At 39.2% G+C, this 22855-nt stretch overlaps 4 protein-coding genes across 5 annotated transcripts in view; all 4 read right to left on the minus strand.

The window, feature by feature from the left end:
- LOC103061259 (trace amine-associated receptor 5) overlaps positions 1 to 22855 on the minus strand; it is a 52167-nt gene that overhangs the window by 5921 nt on the left and 23391 nt on the right. The gene's annotated exons all lie outside the window — the stretch shown is intronic.
- On the minus strand, positions 428 to 4950 carry LOC103061022 (trace amine-associated receptor 4-like). The gene has a single exon (XM_088140891.1). The coding sequence runs from the start codon at positions 3266 to 3268 to the stop codon at positions 2222 to 2224; it is 1047 nt and encodes a 348-aa protein (XP_087997017.1). The 5' UTR covers positions 3269 to 4950; the 3' UTR covers positions 428 to 2221.
- Positions 7874 to 10020, minus strand: TAAR2 (trace amine associated receptor 2). The gene has a single exon (XM_007425937.3). The coding sequence runs from the start codon at positions 9089 to 9091 to the stop codon at positions 8072 to 8074; it is 1020 nt and encodes a 339-aa protein (XP_007425999.2). The 5' UTR covers positions 9092 to 10020; the 3' UTR covers positions 7874 to 8071.
- Positions 18879 to 22069, minus strand: TAAR1 (trace amine associated receptor 1). The gene is made up of 2 exons (XM_088150928.1): positions 21972 to 22069; positions 18879 to 21463 (listed from the first exon to the last, which is right to left on the minus strand). The coding sequence occupies exon 2, from the start codon at positions 21363 to 21365 to the stop codon at positions 20325 to 20327; it is 1041 nt and encodes a 346-aa protein (XP_088007054.1). The 5' UTR covers positions 21366 to 21463; positions 21972 to 22069; the 3' UTR covers positions 18879 to 20324.

Genomic DNA, 22855 nt, shown 5'->3' on the forward strand with positions numbered 1-22855 from the left:
CTACCTTTATTGTAAGGTTACAGTAACAGAATCTTGCAAGTCTGAAAGCATTTATGCCCTCCTTTATTTTTACATTTCAGAAAACTAGGGAGGGTCTCTTCTGAGATGCTTCCTACACCCTTTTGCTTCTGTGGGCTAAGATACCTTTTGCATGACAGTTGTCTAGGCTGTGACTCTTCCTGCTCTCTCCCAAGATCATCCCCACTATTACATGCAACTAGACATTCTCCCACTGTGACCACAACTATTCATGAAAAGATCAATTTCCAGAGCAGACATTGCTTGAAGCAACATACCCTGATATAATGATCACTTCTCAGACTGACAGGATTTAGAAGATGGTTTTGTAAACTGGCAACTGCAAGCTCCTTTGTTATCAGTGAAGGATAACAAAGTTCACTGGCACACAGAAAGGGAGTAAAAGTGAAAAAGAAGCAGACTCCATCCTATGTAGTTGGGAAATAACTCAACTGTCAGAGTTCTTGTAACTCCAGCCTTTTCTTCTTAATAAATCTTCCTAAAGAGAATCTGTGAAAATCATGCTAGGTAAAGGAATTGCTGTCAGTTTTAGGCAGAGGTCAGGAGCCTGACCCATGGCTTGTTTTAACCTACGGTGTCTGATTCCCAGATACTGCTGATATGTCTTTCCTGCCATGGTACTGACATTCTACCATCAAGGGACAGCTTAGCTAATTAACAGCTTTCTGAGATGTCCAAGAAACATCAGTGTAGAAACAAATGAGTGAAGATTTGAAGCAGTAGGACCCCAGCTTTATAAATGATGTCCTGATGCCAATGGAGTATGTTGAATGTGAACTGGGAATAGACATTTAAAATAAACTCAGTTGGTTGTGGAACAATCCAGCACAAAATTGGTGTTGTCCTCCTGGTTTGTTTAACAAATGAGAGTTTGCGCAATTCCTGCTATGCACTTCATAGTGAGAGAACTGTCTGTGAGGTAGGTTGCCCTGAGAGAAAGTGTCTGGCCCAAAGTCACCCCCTGAGCTTCCAGGGCTGAGCTGGACTAAAGCTGGGTTTCCCTGTTCCTAGCTCAACATGCTAATCCTTAGTTAATCTGCAAATACATCTGCCTTCTGCTTGTTGACTTCCCATTGGTTGGCAATCATCATATTATAACATTCTTAATGGGGAGCAGAATCCTTACTTTTCCGTCATTATTGTCACCTTACATATTTATGTTAAGAAGCAACATTTGCACCGTTGGGGGAGTTTTTAAAATTCTCTGAGCAAACAAAAGAAAAGAATAAGTTTTAGAAGGTTGTCATAACTGAAGTATCTATGGGTGCATGTTATCATACATGTATCGGAAGTATCTAAAGTACTGAAAATAAGGCTGTTTCTCAACAGATTCATGATTAATCTTCCTTGTTTTTCACATAATTATTGTCACTAAGATTAAGCACATTACACACAACCTAACTTCATTTTAAACATCCAGTAAGTCTTTGTGTCCAGAAAAGATTTTGCTCTACAAATTCCATACTTTGGTTGGGACCAGTAAGGCCACAACAGTAGAGAAACATGCATGGCTCCATCATGTTCTCTCATCCTAAAACCATAAACAGAGTAAGCTGTTAATATTGACATAATATTACTGTCTCATGTTGTATGCAGTAAACAATGAAATGTTCCAAGGCAAATAACTCCCAGATATATAAAGCCAAATAGTTTAGAATTTGACAAAAGAGAAGCATCTAAGTTCTGGATGTATTAAAGTACATTCCCTAATAATAGGGAAACAAGGAAAAAATATAACTACACGTAATGGAAGAAAGTGTAGAAAGTGACTATCAGAGGAATAGATACAAATAGGCTGTCACAGCAAAGAAAATACAGAGGTAAAAACTTCCCTTGTACAGAACAAGATCTAATTGTCCACTGATTTCCAGTGATAAAGAAAGAACACATCTGAGAGGTCACTTGCTCACCCCATTCCCTAACATTAGTCATACTATAGTGTTAATATGTTTCTCAGTGTGCTTCTACTACATATATAAACTAAGGATAATGGTTCATGGTTATGGTCAAGCTTAGAGAAGCTTATGCTGCAATAAATCCATTAATCTTAGAAGTGTCACAAGATTGTGCTATGGGGGGGGCAACAGCTCCTCCTCTAATAGTGGTGATGTAGTATCGCTTCAAGGACTAAGAAATACCAGCCTCTCAAGGCTGAGACCAGCCATCAGCAATGTCTGTCCATCTAGTAAGTATCAACAGCCAGGAGATTCAGCGCAGAAGAATCTTGCCTGAAAATGGACCCTGTCATAATCATTCTAAATGCTTTGCGAAACCAAGGGTAAAATAAACCGTAAATGATGGGATTACAAGTGGAATTGAAATATCCCAACCACAGAAAGGCATTGTACAAGTCTTCAGGGGTCGTGAAATCAATGTAAGGGTCTGTAATGGTAAGTACAAAGAAAGGAAGCCAACAAATAATAAATGCTCCCATAACTATGCTTAAGGTCTTAGTAGCTTTGTTCTCCTTTTTGGTGGAGATTTTCCCTTTTGTGTCACATCCAGAGTGTGAGGCCCTAGAAACCTGAGCAATTTGCTGGGCATGTTTTTTTGCAACAACAAATATATGGAGATAAATGCCCACCATCACTGTACCGGGAAGAAAAAAGGCTATAAAGGAAGACATCACTCCCCACAGCTTATTAAAAACGAGAGTACAGAATCCATAGCAGTAGAGGGAGGCTACATATTCCTCAATGCCTTCCACATTTTGCTCTGAGAAAACAAGTCCAAAAGCAAACAAGAACGGGATGAACCAACTAATCGCTAAAAAACCTTGAACTACAGGGACAGTGATTTTGTTGAGGTAGTGAAGTGGGGTGCACACAGCATAGTAGCGATCCACAGAAATAAAGCACAGGTGGAAAATAGAAGTAGTACACAGCATGATATCACAGCAGGTGTGGAGTTTGCAGAAGACGTCTCCAAAGTACCAACAGGAGTCCACCGTCCTGACCATGCTGTATGGCATTACTATGATGCTGAGCAAAAAGTCTGTGGTGGCCACGGAGCAGATCAGCATGTTGGTTGGAGAATGCAGCTGTTTGAAGTGGAGGACAGAGAAGATCACCATCAGATTGCCACACATGGTGAGAACTATGGCTCCCACCATAAACCCATACATAACAAAAAGGCTGAGTGGAGATCTTATGTTTCTGCGACACGAATTATTAACAAACTCAAAGCAATACTGTATGTCCTGAGGGCTCCAGAGTTTGCTGGAATTCATAATGTGATGTTGAGAGACAAATACATCATTCAAAAGAGAACACAGGAGGTTCTGTGGAAAGAGAACACAATCAACAATAATCGGAGCTTGTGATAAATACAGGAACCAATGGCATTTTTTCTTTTTTGCAACAACCTATATATGGAGATAAATGCCCACCATTATCACATTCTGTTAATCTGAAGATAACCATGCGTGATTCATATACTAATCCAGGAGCTAAGTTTTAAGTGATTTCACTTAAACATGGAGGTCAAATTAAATTCTCTCACACTTCTAGCAATGCAATTCTACCACTGAGATAAGGCTCTTCTTTCTGAGAGATTTTAACTAAAGTAATTTCCAACAGATCCAGTACCATTATTTTAATAAGACAGAGTTATTGTGAAGTTCATGATAAATGCAGTGTGTTAATAAATGACACAGTACTAAAAAACCATGTTACTCACTGGTGGTTTTCTTTTTATTATTTTCCATAGTTTTATTTTTCCAAATGCATCTTGGCCGTTAACAGCTACTTTTCAAGGCTATTAAACCTTTTGTCCAATTATAGGCATGTCATGTTTTGATTCCATAGGCCATTCAGATAGTGGCTGATTGAATATCGAAATAGGGCGTCTGCTTATACTTCGCTGCTCCAGAAATGGGTGTCTGCTCACACAGACATAGAATTGTAAATTTAGACATGATTACTATAATATAAACAGAAGTACAATGCATCTCATATGGTTCATTCAAGGCTCCTGGTCTCCCTTCCTGTAATTCTTTCACTTTAAGACAGACTTGGATCAGCAGCCTTTCAGACAATGGATGCTGTCATACAGAGGATTGTGCTCTGTGAAGTAGGATGTCGGCCACCATGAGATGGAAGAGCAAAGCACGGAAACTAAATGTTCTCTCATGTATCTCCTAAGCGTATTCACAGGTTGGAATGTGAAAATAGCTTCTTCTTCTTTTTTTTGGTCACCAGATCTTTTGATGGTTTGGGGTCTTAGCAAAATACTTATTTGCCCTGACAATCCATTAAGAATGATGATGTCTCAGGGCATCATCTGAGAATATGCAAGGCAACAACCTTTCTTAAACAGTGTCTCTAGTGAGTGACTGGATGGAGGGACACCTCAGGTTCTATGATGGAAGACGTAGGATTATATACAGATTGCAGTTGCACTTTATTTTGTCGCACTCCATTGCAAATCCTGAATCAATTATTACTATTATTTTTATTATGGGCGTGGGTGCATGTATGTATCAACCGGCTCCACAGTGTGGCTTACAGTTAATTTATCAGAACTTTATAGTTTCTCTCTTATGAGGCAAGAACACCAAATCAACAGAAATGTTCTTGGGAGCGATATTCTGCTGAGCAGTTGGCTCTGAGAGGTTGTAGAAAAATAAAAGAAAAAGAAAGAAAAGGAAAACACAGCTTATGGGAGAACAAAGTACTTAAAGTTTAGAGAAGGCAGTGGGAAAAGAGGGTACGCTTCAAAAAAGTGAGATCCTTTCAGCGGGAAGGGTTTGACTGTTAAATAACTATTCATAGCATTGCTTTACTCCACATAAAAGGTTGTTCCAGACTGAACCAGCTTACTTCAAAATACTGCAAATGTACCTCTTTAGTATTAATTCCTGGCTGCCTTGAAAAAACAAGTATAAACTCCACTTACTGTATCCTTCTTAAAAGAAAATTTAAAAATAGAGGTATTTTTCTTGAAAGTTTGCAAATGTTTTGATTAACAAAGAATAAAGACATTTTTAATAAAGGAACATTGTTCTTGTATTAATCATTTAAGAAAGTATGTTCTTGGATACTTTTTTTTTTTTTTTACCAAAGTTAAGCTGGAGGGATTAAAACTTTACCTGTTCACGATTTTATTTCAGAATCTTGCTAGAAAATAGCATCTTGGTGGAAATTCCTGCTTCTGGTTTAAATGGCATGGATTCTGCAACTTTTCTGCATATGCTGCTAAGATGCTTGTGATGCTGAAGTGTTCTTGATGGAAGAAAAGTGGAAGGTGATTTGGAGGAGATTCTCACATCTGTTATCATAAATTCTCTTTGAAATGCCCTTTGCAACTTTTTATTCTGTTCCTGAGGTGGAAAAAGCTGTCATCTTGAGGCTGACCTTCTAGTGCGATGTACACAATCTCTCAGGGAGAATTTTTTTTTCTTCTCTTACACCAGACAGCCCCTGGGGTCCTCATCTCATCATTTCAGATCTGGAGCAATTAGGGTACCTGCTTGTAAAATGCTCTCCTTCCTCAAAAGTAGGACATATAGTTGATGCTTTAGAACAGCAGTGTTATCCAGGGCAGTCATGTGGAAGGTGGTCACTTTCTCCACAATGTAAGCATAAGCCTTATGTGCAACTACACAACTTTTCTCAGGCAAATAGTGGAGTTCCTAGTCTCTAGCTGTGTGCATTTAACTTCCAAATTTTCTGATGAGCAGAGGTGGCTGGGGTGGGGAGGAGGAAATGATTGCATCTGATTCTGCTCCTTGAATCTCCCATTGGTACCCAAGCAGATCTGGATTAATTCAAACAAAGTCTCTGTTTTGTTGTCCTAAATTTAATATAATCATCCCTCTTTGAGCTAGTCAGTTAAGCTCTTTTCATTCCATCCCACATCCTGAGCTCACTGAATGTTGGCAGTATATTCTCACATGCTGCCCTGTCAGAGTTGATGGATCTTTGTCTCAACTTTTCAAGTTAACCAACTTTGTGCCACTATTTTCTGAGCTTTGAAGTCCCTTGCCACCTGTCCCTGATATAACGGCTCTGTCTGGTGTGAGAATCAGGGAGTCTCATGTAACCAGCTTAGCACTTACACATAGCCCAGGAACACATGGCACCATATTTAATTCACTGTTGATGTATTTCAGAATGGCATGGAATCTATTATGGATTTGTAAATTATAGGCTTGGTCCAGAACTATTTCCATCCCATTCAGTTTTCCTTCTTACCTATGTATATTTGTTTGCAGTATAACTCTACCCTTTTCTACTATAGACAATCCACTGTCTCTCAGAGCCTTTTCTCACCATAAAGTTGAAGTATTCTTCGCCTATCCTTGAGTTGGCAGAATACTACAATAGCATGAAAATTGCTCTCCTCATTGCCAATTCTGATCCTGCCTCAATTGCCTCTGTTCCCAGTCACTGTCTGTCACGAGACTTCCATCCAAGGTAATAGATGACAAAGCCTAATAGATCTGACACATCTTGGCGCTGTCGCATGATGAGTCAGAAGAATGGGAAAATACTAGACAAGTCCAAATAAAGGGGAAATGCCACTTTAACAGTAGTACAGCTAAGAATGACTTAAGCCTGTACCAGTCATCAGCTGGGACAGAGCAAGAACAGAAGCAAACAAAAACTGAGGGCAAGTGGGGAAAAGCCTTTTCAGTTTCCTATTTATACCGTGAGGATCACAATGCCTTTTAAAATTATTATGACAGGGCTTCCATAAAGATTCTAGGAGATGGCTGAGATACTGGGTTTTTTAGTTCTTGTTTCAGTTTCATGATTATGATTTTATGGTTTTATGGCCAGTAGTTTTATTACTGTTGCCCTCCTCACCTAATAGCACTTCTATCTTTTTTGTTAAGAATATGGATGACTCCATTCAGATTGTCCATGATGAACATGGACAATCCTAAACTCTGCAGCTATTAGAAATCACTATTGCATTCCTCTCATTTCTGAGTTCTTAGAGAAGCTACAGGAGGCTCGCTTTTTTTTTTTTCAGCCCTACATTTTCGTTTACATGAATGAAGATAATGAACATTACCTGGCTTTGCCTCTTAGCCCTTCAAGATAGGCAGGTCAAGAAACATGCCACAAGCAATACTGGGAGTCAAATGTATTGATATAGGCTATAGTAACAAAATATTGAAAGCCTGCAGAATTTTCCCTCACTCCCTCTTTTATTCCAGAGAGGTAAGGTGGAGCTAGTTTGAGTTTTTTTTAATGTTCTCTTCCTGTCTGGATTTAAATCATGTTTTGCTAACAGCCATCATATAGTTCCTCTATAATCATCTCTGTGGTCCTCTACACCTACTATGGGAAGTTAGTACAGGTAGTCCCTGGGTGAAGAACTCCTGGTATACAGATGACCCATAGTTTTGCCTATTGTAGCAAAAATTGAGTTAAATATACAGTGATTTGAGTTAAATATATAACTCATTTCATTCCCTATCATGACTTTCCCTCTGCTTCTGAAATGGTTCATTTGTTTATTCAACAACTTTACCATCATTTCTGACTGGAGCATACATTCATGAAAACTTTTATCTATTGGCTGTAAAACCCTACCTATCCTCTGTCCACTGTCCATAATTGCACAGTGGAACAAGTGGCACCTTGGTGCAACACTATCAGCAAGACAATTGGCCTGATTGTAAGTCTGCTTACCATGACTCAGTATAACCCAGGTATCACCATTTCAGGCAATGTATGGTTGCCATCTATTCAGCCAAATGGATCTCAACCCTATCCTCCATTTTCTCCAGGGACTGCAGACTGTTCAGTGTCTCCTGAGGTGTCAGCTGGACCATTCCCAAGGACTCCTGCAAATACACTTCTGACCATCATCACTAGGAAACCTTCCCCTTCATTGTTGACACAGCTCTGGTTTCTACCATATATCTTCCATCCATATGAACATTTCAGAAGCTGGGTGTCAGGTTTATGGACCATTTTCTATATTTGCACAAAGGATACCATTTTAGGTTAAAGAAAACAAAACCCCACAGACTCCCTTCATTTGAGAAATAAGACTATTTATTTACTTATTTATTTATTTATTTATTTTCAGGAAAGAGATTAGAGGTACAGAAATGTTGTTGGAATACCTTTCCTGAGAGGATGTATCTAAGTGCTTTTTGAAACCATGGGTAAAAAAAGCCATATATTAATGGGTTACAGCTGGAGTTGAAGTAACCAAGCCAAGTTAGAGCATCAAACAACACAGGAGGAGTTGAAAAACCTAAGAAAGGCTCAATTAGAATTGTGACAAAACATGGAAACCAACAGAAGAGAAAAACACCTATCACAATACTTAAGGTCTTAGCAGCCTTCCTGTCTGCACTTCTGGAAAACTGGTTAGAATGTTTATCACCTGAACTTTTCATGACCCTCAGATGTTTTTTAGACACCTCAAAGATTTTTGCATAAATTCCAGTTATCACAGAGGCAGGAATGAAGAAACCAAATGAAAACACAACAACTCCCCAAAGTTTATTAAACATCACTGGACAAGAAATAGAACACGCAACCAAAATCTCATAAATATCAATGCCAGAAGCATATGCTTCAGAGAAAACCAGCCCCAAAGCAAAAGAAGATGGCACTGACCAGCAAATAATAATTAATTGCCTGATTCTAGGGACTGTAATTTTGGATGAATAATGAAGGGGATAGCAGATGGCATAGAATCGATCTACTGCAATTGAGCAAAGGTGAAAAATAGACACCAAGCAGAGCATCAGGTCAAAGCTGTAGTGGATTTTGCAGAAAGTCATTCCAAAATACCAACAATTCTCCACTGATCTGATCATGCTGTAAGGCATAATGAAGAAGCCAAGCAGGAAATCAGTGACTGCCATGGAAAGGATGAGGAAGTTAGTTGGGGAATGCAGCTGTCTGAAATAGGAGATTGAGATGATGATAGCCAAATTTCCAAAGACTGTGACGATGATAACTCCACTTAGAGATATATACATGGCTCCTCGAATACCTATAGACCGTGGATTTTCAGAACAGGATCCATTTCCAAATTCAGAGCAATCAATGACATGCTTGGAGGCATTAAGAAAAAACATAGTATTTTATCTGAAAATGAGACAAGTATTAGATACAGAAACTAATGTATGCTGCTGTCTGTAGTTCCCAATTAACTGAAAGGTTTTACATTAGAATTCTCAGAGTGTATCCTGTAGGAAGATATTCATACCCTGTAGACTCAAAACCTTTTACAGAAAGTTCATATTACTATAATTATTTAACCAGAAGTCAAACAAAATTTCTTCAGATCTATGTAGATTATTATCTGATTGTCTATTTGTTTTAGTAGAAATAAAATAGCCAGTCCAAGCATTACATCACTGCCTTTGATAAGTTAGTGGTGACAGGTTCATTATTTTATTATTATTTTATTCAGTCTCTCCCTCCCAAGAGCCTAAGTTAAACTACTTATGTTAAAACAAGGAAAAATAGGTGCAAACTTTCAATGAGTGATAGATAGATAGATAGATAGATAGATAGATAGATAGATAGATAGATAGATAGATAGATAGATAGATAGAAAAGCTTCAAGATCCTGAGAGAAGAGAAGGGTGTTTGTTGCCCATCTAAAACAAAATAGGGAAACTGCCTTATCTTCCTTGGGAGTGCTACAAATTAGGTGCTGCATCTGAAAAGTGCATCTCAGTTTTTCACTAGTCCAGCTTTTCTGAGTGATGGGACAAATACCAGGGTTTTTCAGAATGACAAAGTGCAAGAAGATCCATATGGAAGGAGATAGTTCTTCAAAACTTCTGGCCCCATGCTACTGAGGGTCGATACTCAGAAACAAATTGGAAGCTCATGAAACTGATCTGGTGTAATGTGGTCCAGATAGTGTATGTTGATAAAGGTCTAACCCCTTAATTTTGCACTACCTGTAGTTTCCAAACTCTTCTCAAGGGCAGTCCATACAGAGATATTTCATTACAATGTAACAGAGAGATTATTAAGGGCAATAATCATTGTAGGCAGATCGTTTTCCCACAAGAAAATAAATAAATATGTATTTAAATAGTGAAATACAAAAAAACTACAGATCCTACTCAATCTCCCAGGGACAATGTTGGATGCAGGCTCACTCCAATTGACTATAATAAAGTTATTTCTTTCTATCTTCCTTTCTGCCCTTCCTCCTTTTTGTAGATACTCACCCTCTTCCTAAGAATGCTTCTGGATTCACATAGATAGGAGCTCTAAAGCTCTTATTTCGTAATGCTCCAGACCAAATGAACGCTTTGAATGAAATTTAAAAAAAAAAAATCAATCATAAACTTCAGTGAGAATTTCATGACTGCACTGAATGGAACCTGCAGCCGGAGTGGTGCTGAGGGGTTCCATGCTATCTACTCCTGCTAAATATATTATCAAATATTATTAATAAGCTTCACAGAAATGTATTACAAGAATTTACCCCACCACTGCCACTAGCAGCAGCATGCTATGGCCTGCAATTCCTTCCTTCTTTCATCTCCTACCTGGCTGTTTGCATGAAATTACTGAAATATCAATGTTCTATTAGATGTCCAGAAGATCCAGTTCTTTTTCCAAACTAACAGGGGTATAATCATGCTGTGCTTTTATAACTCAGCAATCCAGCTCCCCAGAGAATGTCAGGCACAAGAAAAATTGCTGTTCAAAATGTTGGAGAGGAAACATTGAGGTTGACAGCTACCAATGAAGACTGAGCTCAGCTCTCCAGGATGGATTAATCCTTTCAAGGTCTTGATGGTCTCAGCAATGAAACAGCATCTACCAGGTTTTATGACCAAATCAAAAGTGACACTTTTAGATCATCATGCAATCTGAAAATGAGATTTCTTTCAGTAAAGCAGTTGTTAAAAATGCTAAATTAGATTTTGTAAAGTTAAGTTCAGTGTATGTGTATGTTTCAAATCATGCGGGTAGGAGAAGGAGAAGAATCAGGACTAGTATTGTAGGGGAGGTTGAACTTAGAATCATAGAACTGGAAATAGCCATTTAGGCCACTCAGTCAACTTGCTAATCAGTGCAGATTAAAGTGTCCCCACTGTGTAACTTCTTTTTGAAGACATCCACTGAAAGGGATGCAGCCGTCTCTCTGGGTGCTTTATTTATTTGTTTGTGCATTTATACAATTGCTGATATATAGCCAGTCCTGATAAGGTTCACACACAAGGAAAATATAGAATCAAATAAACTATCGTTAACTATCGATCATCTGCCAAGGCAGCCCAAGTCTGTCCTCATAAAAGGCTCATCAGAATGATACAGTTTTTAAAGGTATAAAAGGACAGCAAAGTGGAGCACAGAGAGGAAGGTGTTCCATAATGTGGGATCACTACTGAGAAGATACACCTCTGGCCCCTACTCTTTACCTTATAAAGAACGAGGACTCTAAGTCTGCATGAAGATGCTGAGTGAAATCTGAATGGGAGAGACAGTCAGACCGCACCCTGTTTGGGCTTTATAGGTGATAACCAGCACCTTGAATTGGACCTGGAAGCTTACTGACAACAGCTGTAATGCTTGTAAACCTACTTCCCCTGGCTGCTGCCTTTTGGACTAGAAGCAGCTTCTGAGTCATTTTCAAGGACAGCCCTATAGAGAGCATACTGGAATATTCTAAGAATGAGGTAATGGGGGCACAAATCACAGCCATAAGCCACAACTCCTGATCCAAGAAGGCCTGCAACTGGTGCACCAATCAAAGCCTGCCCAAGGGTCCCTTGGCCATGGCTTCCATCTGATGCTTGAACAGGAGCCATGAGTACAGGAGCTAAATCATCAATCATCTATAAACCATAATTCTGTCTTACTGGGATTTAATCTAAGTTTATTTTTATATATTCAATCCTTCACAAACCCCAGGTTCTACATGGTCAAAACAACACAGAGCTCCAGCCTAGCTTAGTATGGCAATGTATAGTTGAGTATTGTCTATGTATTTATTTCCCCAGTGGTTTCATGTACAGTAGATATTAAACATGGGGGGAAAGGCTGAGCCCTGAGAAATCCACATTGGAGCTCCGTTATGGATACATACTGTTAGAGAGATCTAATAGGACCTGGAAGGGTGTACTTCCTCCATCCAAGTCCTGACAAAGTTTCAACCACCAGCATGGCAAATGGCAAAGGCCTGAATCTAGACTGGAAGGGATCCAGATAAACTGGATAATCTGGATAATCATCTGCTATATACCCACCAGCTTCTCCAAAATCCTCCCCAGAAAGGGAAGACTTAATATTGGGAGGAAGTTTCAAGTGTAGCTAGATCAAGTGATGGCATCTTCAGGAGGTGATATATTTTCAACCTTGAAGTAGTATTAACCATCTCTCAAATTCAACCACACACCCTTTCCAACCCACACCCTTCCCAACCAAACACCCAGAGGAGCCATTCAGAACATGGATCCAGCCCTTAGATAGGGGTGGAAGCTCATGTCATAAAGAGCCCCATGAAAAAAAGAATTGGTTTCACTGTCAAACTGCTCTTATTGTTAGGTAAAGATAAAATCTGATTTCTGGTGACCTTATGGATATATCTATGTAGTTTCCTTGACAATAACATGAACGAGGTTTCTTCCAGGTTGTTTTCTTGATTTCCCAGACAAGTTGACAGCACTGGAATTTTCTGGTGGTCTCCTATCCAAGTCCTAATAAGGTCCTACCTTGCTTAGATTTTCAAGTTTTGCCAAAGTCAGCTATGCTTAACTACCTAGCTGGACATTACTCTTAGGATATTTTAAAAAAAACATTCAACTGGAATCTGCTTTCCTGTAACTTAATTACCTGCATTCTGGAAAAATATTTCCTGACCTTTTTCTATGTGACATAAACTATCATTTTCCCTTCTCTTTTCAAGGCTAGGCATTCCCAGTGACATCAGTCTTTCTTCATAGAATTTGGTTTCCAGTTTCCTAATCATTTTCATTGCCTGTCTCTGAAACTGTTCCAATTTGTCCGAATCCTTCTTAAATGGTGATGCTCAGAACTGTGCACAATACTCAGTATGGGGTCCTGAGCAATGCAGAATAAACTGGAACTACTGATTTCTGTGATTTGGAAACCTTAACTTTGTTGATACAACCTAAAATCACATCTGTTTTTTTTTTTTTTTGCAGTCACTTCACACTACTTGTCATGCTCAACTGAAAACAGTTACCATGCATGCATGTATGTATGTGTGTGTGTGTATGTATATATATGTGTGTGTGTATATGTGTGTGTATGTATGTATGTATGTGTGTGTGTATTTCAGAGAATAGTAGCACTATAAGATAATGATAGTAAGTGAGCAGGAATGGTAATTCAGATTGGGTAATTCAGTGCCCAGGCACATCACAAACACTTCACATTCTTTTCTGTGTCACCCTTTCAGAAAAGGAGGAGACTTTGATTTCCTTTTATCTCTAACCCTCATAGTGGCACATACTTGTTTACATTCTCTGCATTCCTGCTTTCTTGTTCTCTTAAGTCATCATATTAGGCTGGACTCTTTCAGTGATTTTATGAGCCTACTAACTCATAATTTGCAAGATCTTTTCTACAAGTACTGCTACCAAATCAGTTGTCTCCATCTTAAGCTTGTCCCTTTGAATTCTTTTTCTTAAGTGAATAACATTTGTTAAATTTCCTTCTGTTATTTTCAGCTCATTGCTCTTACATATCATTTTAAATTTTATTTGATAGCCTCCCCAATTTTATGTTATGTATACATTTAATAAAGAATCTTTGGATTCTGGTGGTATAAAATTATGACATTTAACTAAATATACAAACACACGCACATTCTCCCCACTTCTTCCTCCAATAATTAATAAAACCATTGAACAGAACTGAACCTTGCAGTGCTGTACTCAGTAGCATCTTCCAGTCTAATGAGGAAATATTGGTAAGTACTGAATACAATATTTTTAGCCAGTTATGTATCCATTTAATTCTCTTCCTATTTAACCTGCACTTCCTCTCCCCAATATGACCTGTCAAAAAAATCCCTTCATGTTGAGTTGCTGTTCAATCTGGGAAGGAATTTCCTTTTGCTGACAGTGGGATATCTGGGATTTCTATTCTTGGATGTGAAAGGATTTGTACAAGTGCAACTTATAAGAAGGAAAGCTTAAGCAGTTTCTCTTGACCATCTTCTACCAAACCCAGATTGCTCCAGGCTGTTTCTGGATAAAACAAAAATGATGATAGAATCATGCACAACGTATAGAATCATGTTTTCTGCATTGTTTAAACCTCAACAAGTGCATTTCAAATTCCTTGGCCACCTTCTGTCCTCCATGAGTGCACCTTTGTGCTCAGAAGTGAATCCAGGTGGGATTCTTCTTGCCTTCCTTCCCATCCTCACTGAACAATGGCCAATACTTCCATGGGGAGATCTTAGCTTACTTCTGCTAGTCACCTCAATCTATCCCTCTGTCATCTGTCAAACTGTAAAATGCTTATTCTACAATATTTAAATCGTATGGGAACTTACCACTTACAACACAGCTATTTTCTTTTTGACAATTTCACATGCTCAGGGTTTGTTTAGACACCTCAACGCTCCACAATGGCTCCAGTATTTATAATTAGAGAGTGGCATTTCTCTTTTTGTGCAATGGCTAGACATCACAAGTGTGCTGAAAAGAGACTTTCCAGCTAAATGGCCAGATATTGCTTATAATATGGAGATCGCTAAATCTATGCCATGGCAGCCTCACATCAAGAGTGAGGCCTGGACCCAAATGGTTTGCCAGTGGTGAGGTCCACTTGCTGTGGTTGAACTGGGGCTTAATGTCAGGTGTAGGTCAGCCTTGAATTCTCATAATCCTTCCCATCCCGTATTCTGCCACCATTGTGATATAGAAGGCTTGCCTTCTCTTATAATCTTGTTTGAGTATTCAGTCCAAGGTTTGTGGAGCTGGCTTGTTATAAGCTATAATTAATATTAATCAATGTGGTGTTGTGGTTACAGCTGTTACCATGTTTGGAGAGCCAGTGTGGTGAGGGGTTCGGAAGTTGGGCTAGAACTGGGGAAAGCCCAGAGTCAAATCCATCATCAGCCATCAAACCTCAGTAGGTAGCTCTGGGCCACTCACTCAATCTCTCTCTCTCAGCTGAGCCTACTTCACAGGGCTATTACTGTGGGGATAACATAAAGACAAGTTCTGGGTAGGCCACCTTGAGCTATGGAGGAAAGACAAGATATAAAACTAATAAATAACCCCTTTTTGGACTTCAGGGATAAACTGAAACTGTGATTAGCCACAGATGGAAGTAAATGTTTCTGTAGCAGCATAAGAGGACTGAATAAGCTAAAGCTGTTGTATCCGAATCCTTATAACCAGAGTGCTGTTGTGGTAGAGTTGTTGAACTAGCACCAGGGGACCTACATTTATCCATCTGCAGCCATAGAAACTGATTGGGTGACACTGGGTGCACTCTATCCCACAGAGTTGTGGCTATGGGGAAAATGAGAGGAAGGACTGCTGTGTATAGTTTATTTTGACCTCCTGGAGGAAAGGTGGAAGAAATCTAATAAATATAGATGGGCCATGATTTATATCCAAACATAAATTCTGTATGAGAATTGGGGAATGGGGGTTGGGGGTTGGACCAATGACCCTGCTAGGAAATGAGAGTGAGGAAAAGGTGTGGAACTTTGCTTTTGAGAAATGGGAGCTTTCTTTATGGCCATAATAGATACAATAAGGGACTTTAAAAAAAAAATGGAATGGGAGAGTTAACTCTTCTTCCCATGCTGCAATCCACTCAGAAAGTACAGTCCTCATGCCTAGTAGGGCTTGGGGGAAAAAATAATACCATGTCTACTTGGGCCCTGAAAAAGTGGTCCATAGAGAAGAAGAGAAAGCCAGATGGCAGAATTAAGAAGAAACGCTGAGTGACAGGGCTCCCAGGAAGGAAACAAGCAGATGCTGATAATCAATGGAAGAGTAGTTGGGCTGAGCCCATATGCACCGGATCCTCTAGATTGCTCGTAATAAACCATCTTCACTGCTAACACAACCTATCCTCACTGCTCTCAATGATCTCTTCAAAAGTTTTCAGGAAAGTTAAGCATATGATGTCATCTATTGAGAACCCACTGAAGGAGTTGGGGGGGGGGAATGCTCATTGGGGACTGCCCAATGAGGGTAGCAATTAGAGATGTTGATAGGAAATGTCACAGGCTTAATACGGCAAATAATGCTCTGAAGGACCAAAGCTTGCATCTTCGCAAACATGAGCATAGAGGGCTCGGACAAAAGCGCAAAGCGTATTTCTCACATGCTTCAGATTTGCTGTTCTGCTGGGTTTCAGCAGAAACCAGAGACCTCATTAACACATCTCTGTGGTACTTCTTGGCTATAACAAGCGACAGCTACGCAACAGAGGCGATTAGGCACTAATGAAGTTAAGTGTTGCTGGACTTTTGCAAAATGTTGCTCTCCCAAATGAGGCTTTCTGTTTTGAAAACAGATGGCAAGAAGGCTCTCTGGGAATCGGCAGTGTTTGTCTAATCGGACACAAGAGGCAGAAGTTTTTTGAAGTTCAAGTATACAGTACACTTAAGCTGTGGTTAGCTTTGGAAGGAACCTGATATATAATAAAGCCTATTAATTGGCTCATAGAAGTAAAAGAATGACAGCACAAGGTTCAGAGAACCGTTTTCAAAACTAATGAAGGAAAATTAAATTGAAGAGCTACATGCATGTCAGTGGGTGATTTTCTAATCCAGCAGAAGTGGCCGCTTACCCTGTCCTTGTTCTCAGTATCAGCTACTGGCACCGTGATTAGCAGTCCTCAGGATCCTCTAATCTACATAGACATCCTGATAACCAGATGACAATTATGTCTCATTGTCTTGTTTCCAGTGTTGCTCCCATCATTTTAAAACTGCAAAACTAAGTGGAAATTTGGCTTCCTGGAATCTCAGTTTAGTCTTCAAAATGCTCAGCACTTAGTTTCAGTTAAGTCCAATTGTTTGCAGAATAGAATACCAAAAAACAAAACAAAAAACAAACAAAAACAAAAACCCTATATAAACCTTGCTGGAAAGATTATCACAATATTTATTCATCATACGTTTGTTCTTCAGATGTATTGCACATGAATGCAAAGTTTATAAAGCTGGGGATAAACCACCAGTGATGGTGGACAAGATAAGTTTTAATATAGAAATTGGGTCACATTGCAATAAATCTCTTTTCACTCAAAATTCTGAGATCCAGACTGATCTCTCAGAGCTTCAGGCATAATCACAGAATAATAATACTGATAGCTGATGTTTTGTCTCCAGATCACAAACCCATGGTTATTTATCCTCTGCCTATTATTAGTATGATCCTGATGACTAATAGCTTCAGGAGCGGCTGTCAAGTTACTATTTGTCTTGTTTTGAGCCACAGTCAAGATTTTGAAGCTTTGTAGGCCTTAATTGTGGAAAGTTTAATGAACAGTTGACTGTTCCAGGAATCTATAAAATGAAACACGCATATATCAGGGCTCAAACCATTCAGATGTTGGGCAGGACTGGATTTTGTGAGGGAAGAAACAACCCAGATTGTCCTGTGTTTTCCTTCTCTCCTAATGGCAGTCAATTTTACAGAAGTGAAGAGGGAGAGGAAATGCACACTGGGATGACATCCTGACATTGATGAATGTTGCTGTGTATTGCAAAGGCAGAAATAGACACACAGCTAACACACACATGTTAGCTATATCATTTTATCTCTAATCATGTGCTTAGTTTTCACAAAGGAAACTGGGTGTTGAGATTGGAGTGAATTCATGTTTCAAGACAGAGGGACATACCTTGAGGCCCTAGGGTATGTAGGATTCCCCAAAGCTAGGGCTGCAGTCATCAGAACCCCTCCAAAATTTCCTATTGAATTGTAAGTTCTAATATGACAGAAGGCAGAAGGCACAGTTTACAGAAGAAAAGGCTGAGAGGACATCATAGAATCATAGGGTTGGAAGGAACCTTGGAGTTCTTTTAGTCCAACCCCTGCCCAATATCTAAAAGGCTATAACATGTAAGAGGGGACAGTGGTCTTCTTGAGGGCAGGACATAGACCGGAAGGTTAAAATGAAAAGGAAGGTGGCTCAGGCTGAATACTAGGAGGATTTCCTGAGATTAGGAACTGTCAAGCCGAGGAACAATCTGCTTAGAAGAGTGGTGGACTTCCTCTCATTGGGGGCTTCAAATGGGGACTGGATGGCCAACTGGTGATAGTTTAAAGGATTCTTGCACTGAGCACAGGCCCCTTCCAAGTCATACATACTATTATTATCTGATTCATCATATTAACTATTTAAGTTTAATTAAGCTTAAATTTACAATTCATTGTTGTTCCAGATCTTCCCACATTTTGGATGCAGCCCTTAGTATGCTATTCAAAGGCCAGATGCAGCTTTTGTTCCCCAAAAAGGAGCATAGCCTCACCTGGGTCTAGAAATTGGCTAGTTTGTATGAATGTTTCTATAACTGCATAATTGCTCAGTCTTTACAAAAGCCAATAATTATTGTGGTGACACAGTGTTTCTTCTGTCAAAGGAAACTGTCATTATAAAATTTATCTTGTACTTTCTTACACTCCATGTTAGATTTCTTTTGAAATCTATGCTTTCAATCCAACATGCTCAGGTCAGGGGGAAAATGCCAGGACATTATTTTTATTTAGAGAAGCATTTGACTTCTGTCTATTAAATAAATCACACTGGTCCATTCTATTAGGAGCAAAAGTTTGTTTAAAACCATATAGACTGAGAGACTTTTTCATCTATCAAATGACAACATATAAATATGACTAAATATATAAACATGTAGAACAGTTAATCCAATTCATAGCTGTTCAGCATTTATTTTTATGTCTCTTATAATAAAAATGTCAATGATAATTATTGATCATATTATTTTCAAAACTCAAAGAACTTTTTTTTGGTAAGTCAGGGATCTCAGCCCCAAATACAATCAGTTCTCATACATACAAATACATACAATCATCTCAGCCCGCCCCACTCGGTCCAGCAGAAGGGGCAGGTTGCAGACCCCACCCGTCAAGAAATTTTGATTGGTGGGGTCTAGGCAAAGAGCCTTTTCTGCTGTAGCACCCGCCCTATGGAACATCTTGCCACCTGAGGTACGGTGTGCCCCCTCCCTCATGGCCTTCAGGAAAGAGATCAAATCCTGGCTCTGCCAGAAGGCCTGGGGGCCGGAGGGGGGCCCGCACCTGTGGAGTTGGCCCGGCCAGCATCTTACAGGTTTTTAAGGGCCAAATTATAGGAGGTTTTTAGGCCATTTTTAATATATGTTTTTTTTAACTATTTATAGATTATGTCCATGTCTGGAGAGTCCTGTGTTTTTTCTTCTTTTTTATTATTGTGAGCCGCCCAGAGTCACCCATTGGGGGAGATGGGCGGCATACAAATTTGAAAATAAATAAATAAAAATATAGTATGTGTCTATACAACATGAATTCACTTATCTGTGATTGATAGATAAATAGAGGAATGCTGTTTATACAGTATAGCATGAAGTGTATTTGTCTCTTATGAAAAATGGGAGGTGAACATTACTAGTACTACCCAGTTGAACTTGCCATTTTGTTTACTGCCCACTCAAGTCAGTTACTACATATACACTACTTTGTTAGTACCTATTGTGCCCCCTCCTCATTGTTGATGTTATTTCTTTTAAGTGTGCTGCCCTCCCACCAATTGAGTAAACAAGAACATGCCAAAGAGCGTGCTTGTGATGAAGTATCAGGTAGAGAAATGGAGAAAAAAAGGCTTTATCAGTTGAGAAAACCTTTGAAATTCTCAATTGTTTTGAAATAAATGACAGAACATGTGACTTCATGTGTGCTACTGGCCTACGTGAGGTGGCATTATGGACAATCAGGAGAGATATTGGGAAAATATTAGGATTATTTAAAGACATTAGTAAACAAATATCACTAGGGCACTCAGCTTGAAGGTATTGAGACAGTAAAGACATATTCAGTCACTAGAGGCTGATATGGCATAAATATGTTATCTTCTGTATCCCATCCTGGTCTCCTTGCAGTATGGAGGCCTTCCCTTCATATGTTCATCCCAAAGTCCATGTTGCTGGAGAGAAAGTAACCTACACATATTATTTGGCTGTTCTCATTTTTTGTTTAATGACCCAGTTGTTCCAAACTCACAAGTAACAGCTGAGAGCATAATGTTACACTAAAGCTGCACCATCCCAGCTGCTCTTTCACCTTCACCTCTGAGAGGACAAACTACTGAGGAATTGGGTCTCGCCTTCAGTATGGTTTACTCCAAAAATAACTGAGTCCTAGATGAGTCCTGCTGAAAAACCTTTCCCAATAAAATCAACTTCAAGGCCTTTCGAAACCATAAATAAAAATATGCATAAACAATTGGGTTAAATGTTGAATTCAAATAACCAAACCAAACCATTGCATCAATAAAGATGGGTGGGATTGTATAATTCATAAATGGACTCATGATGGTGCAGAAGAAGAATGGGAACCAGCAAATCAGGAAAACTCCAACCACTGTACCTAATGTTTTTGCAGCTTTTCGTTCTCTGCTGTGGGAGATGTGATGTTTTAGTTGAAATCTTATCTGCATTTGGTTCATAGCAGCTGTAATGGATCTAGCTTGCCTTTTGGCTATTATGTATATCTTCCCATAGACAAACAGCATGATAAATCCAGGAATGTAGAAGGAAATCATGGAGGCAACCACACCTGAAGTTTCATTGAAAAAGACAAAACAGCCTCCCACACAATAAATGAGTCTGTAGAATGTTTCTTCAGCTCCTAATAAGTTGAGTTGCAAAAAGACCAGTCCAAAGGCAAACAAGGCAGGGAATATCCAACTAATCAAAATCATGATTAATATAACACAAGTGTTTATCTTGGTTTTGTATCTCAGTGGGTCACAGACTGCATAGTAACGGTCGATTGAGATAAAGGAAAGATGGAAAATGGAAGCAGTGCTCAACATGATATCAACACTGGTATGGATTTTGCAGAAGAACTCTCCAAAATACCAGCAGTTCTCAACAGATCTTATCATGCTGTAAGGCATGACACAGAAGCCTAGAAGGAGATCTACAGTGGCCATCGAGAGTATAAGGAAATTTGTAGGAGTGTGGAGCTGCTTGAAATGTGATACTGAGATGATAACAGCCAGATTGCCAGCCATAGTAGCCAGGATCACACACAGCATGAAAATGTACATGGAAATGCGAATGCTGATTGACCAGCTGTTCTTTATGCAGGAGCCATTGATGGATTCACAGCACAACTGCATCCTTTCAGAAGGTTCAGATTCATGCAAGCCCATCTCAGGCCCAATCCTATGGATATTGCATGTACAATTCTTCTTTTAGTGTAAAACCCAGGAATTCCTTAGTCTGTTGTCATCCTGCAGAGGGGAATCATCTGTCAAGGAGGGTAGGTGGGAAGCACAATATGAATATTTAGGGTTGAGATAAATTCTTCACCCACAACTTCAAAGCACAATTCTTGAACATTAACCCCCACTCTTTGCTGTAATTATATATTTTTCAGGAAGTGGCATAGCTTCTACTTATTTCCATAGCTTCTGCTGGATGTCACTTTTATCTTTGGACTCACAAGACAGCAGGGCAGAAAGCAATGCCCTTATTCTGATTAGGGTTCAGGCATCATCACAATGCCAAATGAGAGAGAGAGAGAGAGAGAGAGAGAGAGAACAGGAAGCACTGTTATGGATAGGCAAGGAATGATGGCAAAAAAGAGGGGAAAGCTAATGAACATTTGCTTGTGACTCTGATAGTACTCTAAAGAGGGGAGCCATTGTTTATGATGCAGTTGGCCACTATCCACATTGCTTCAATTGTTGCATCAAAATACTGTAGGACTAATCAGGCTTGTACCAGCTGCGCTACCCCAAAACCTGAGTACTGACCTTCAGCTCTGCATGACAACCCACTAGGGGATTCATAGTCCTCTGTTGTGTATTTGCCAGCCCAATGGATTAAGCAATTTCAAATGCTGGGAATCTTCGGCCAGACATAGTTAATGCTTTATGGCCTGGTCCTGTATAACTAACAGACAAAATGATAAAATAAGGAATCTTGAGACAATTCGCAGCTTTATGAATGCTGTCTTTCTTTTACATGAAAGCAATGCATTTTTATACTGTTATTGCAATATTTTAATGGTAATTTTATTTTAGCAAGATTGATATACTGTGGGATCTGACATGAAAACAAGCATCTGAAATAATAATGTGGCTTTTCAAGGGGAAACACAGCAACCCAGTGCTCCCCCCCAACCCCCACAGTTTTAGAGTCTAAAACTAAGGTTAGTCCTATTTATTCTAATGCAATGAATAGCTTTATGGAAAGATATTGCTCAATATATGACACCGAATCCATTGCACTAAGCCACAATACTTCTCTTCACTATTTTTGCTCAGTGTGTTGTGTAAAGCTAGCCACTGCAGTTTATTCAGGATGTTGTGATTAAATAAAGCACACCTTAGCGAAGCTAGTCATAAGGATGACATCATCACTTTCCCCAAGGATTGATTATAATGCAATAATATTCTGATATACTGTAAGGAGCACTATTTATTCAACACAGAAGGATTTTATCAGTCCTGTCTCTCTGGGTATGATGTAGCTAGTCAGGTTCTAGGTTTCACCTACCCCTATAAGTATTTCCTCTAATAATTATCCTTTCTTTTATAGTTATAAAAACTGTTTAATTAATTATTGCTCAATCAAATTCCCAGTCAGAAATGGCCACAAGCATATACAGTAATCTTCAAACTCCAACAGTTTGAGG

This window comes from Python bivittatus, unplaced genomic scaffold, assembly GCF_059951505.1.
Source record: "Python bivittatus isolate LINGU-HERP-01145 unplaced genomic scaffold, Pbiv_v1 ctg000020_np1212, whole genome shotgun sequence".
Lineage (NCBI taxonomy): Eukaryota > Metazoa > Chordata > Lepidosauria > Squamata > Pythonidae > Python > Python bivittatus.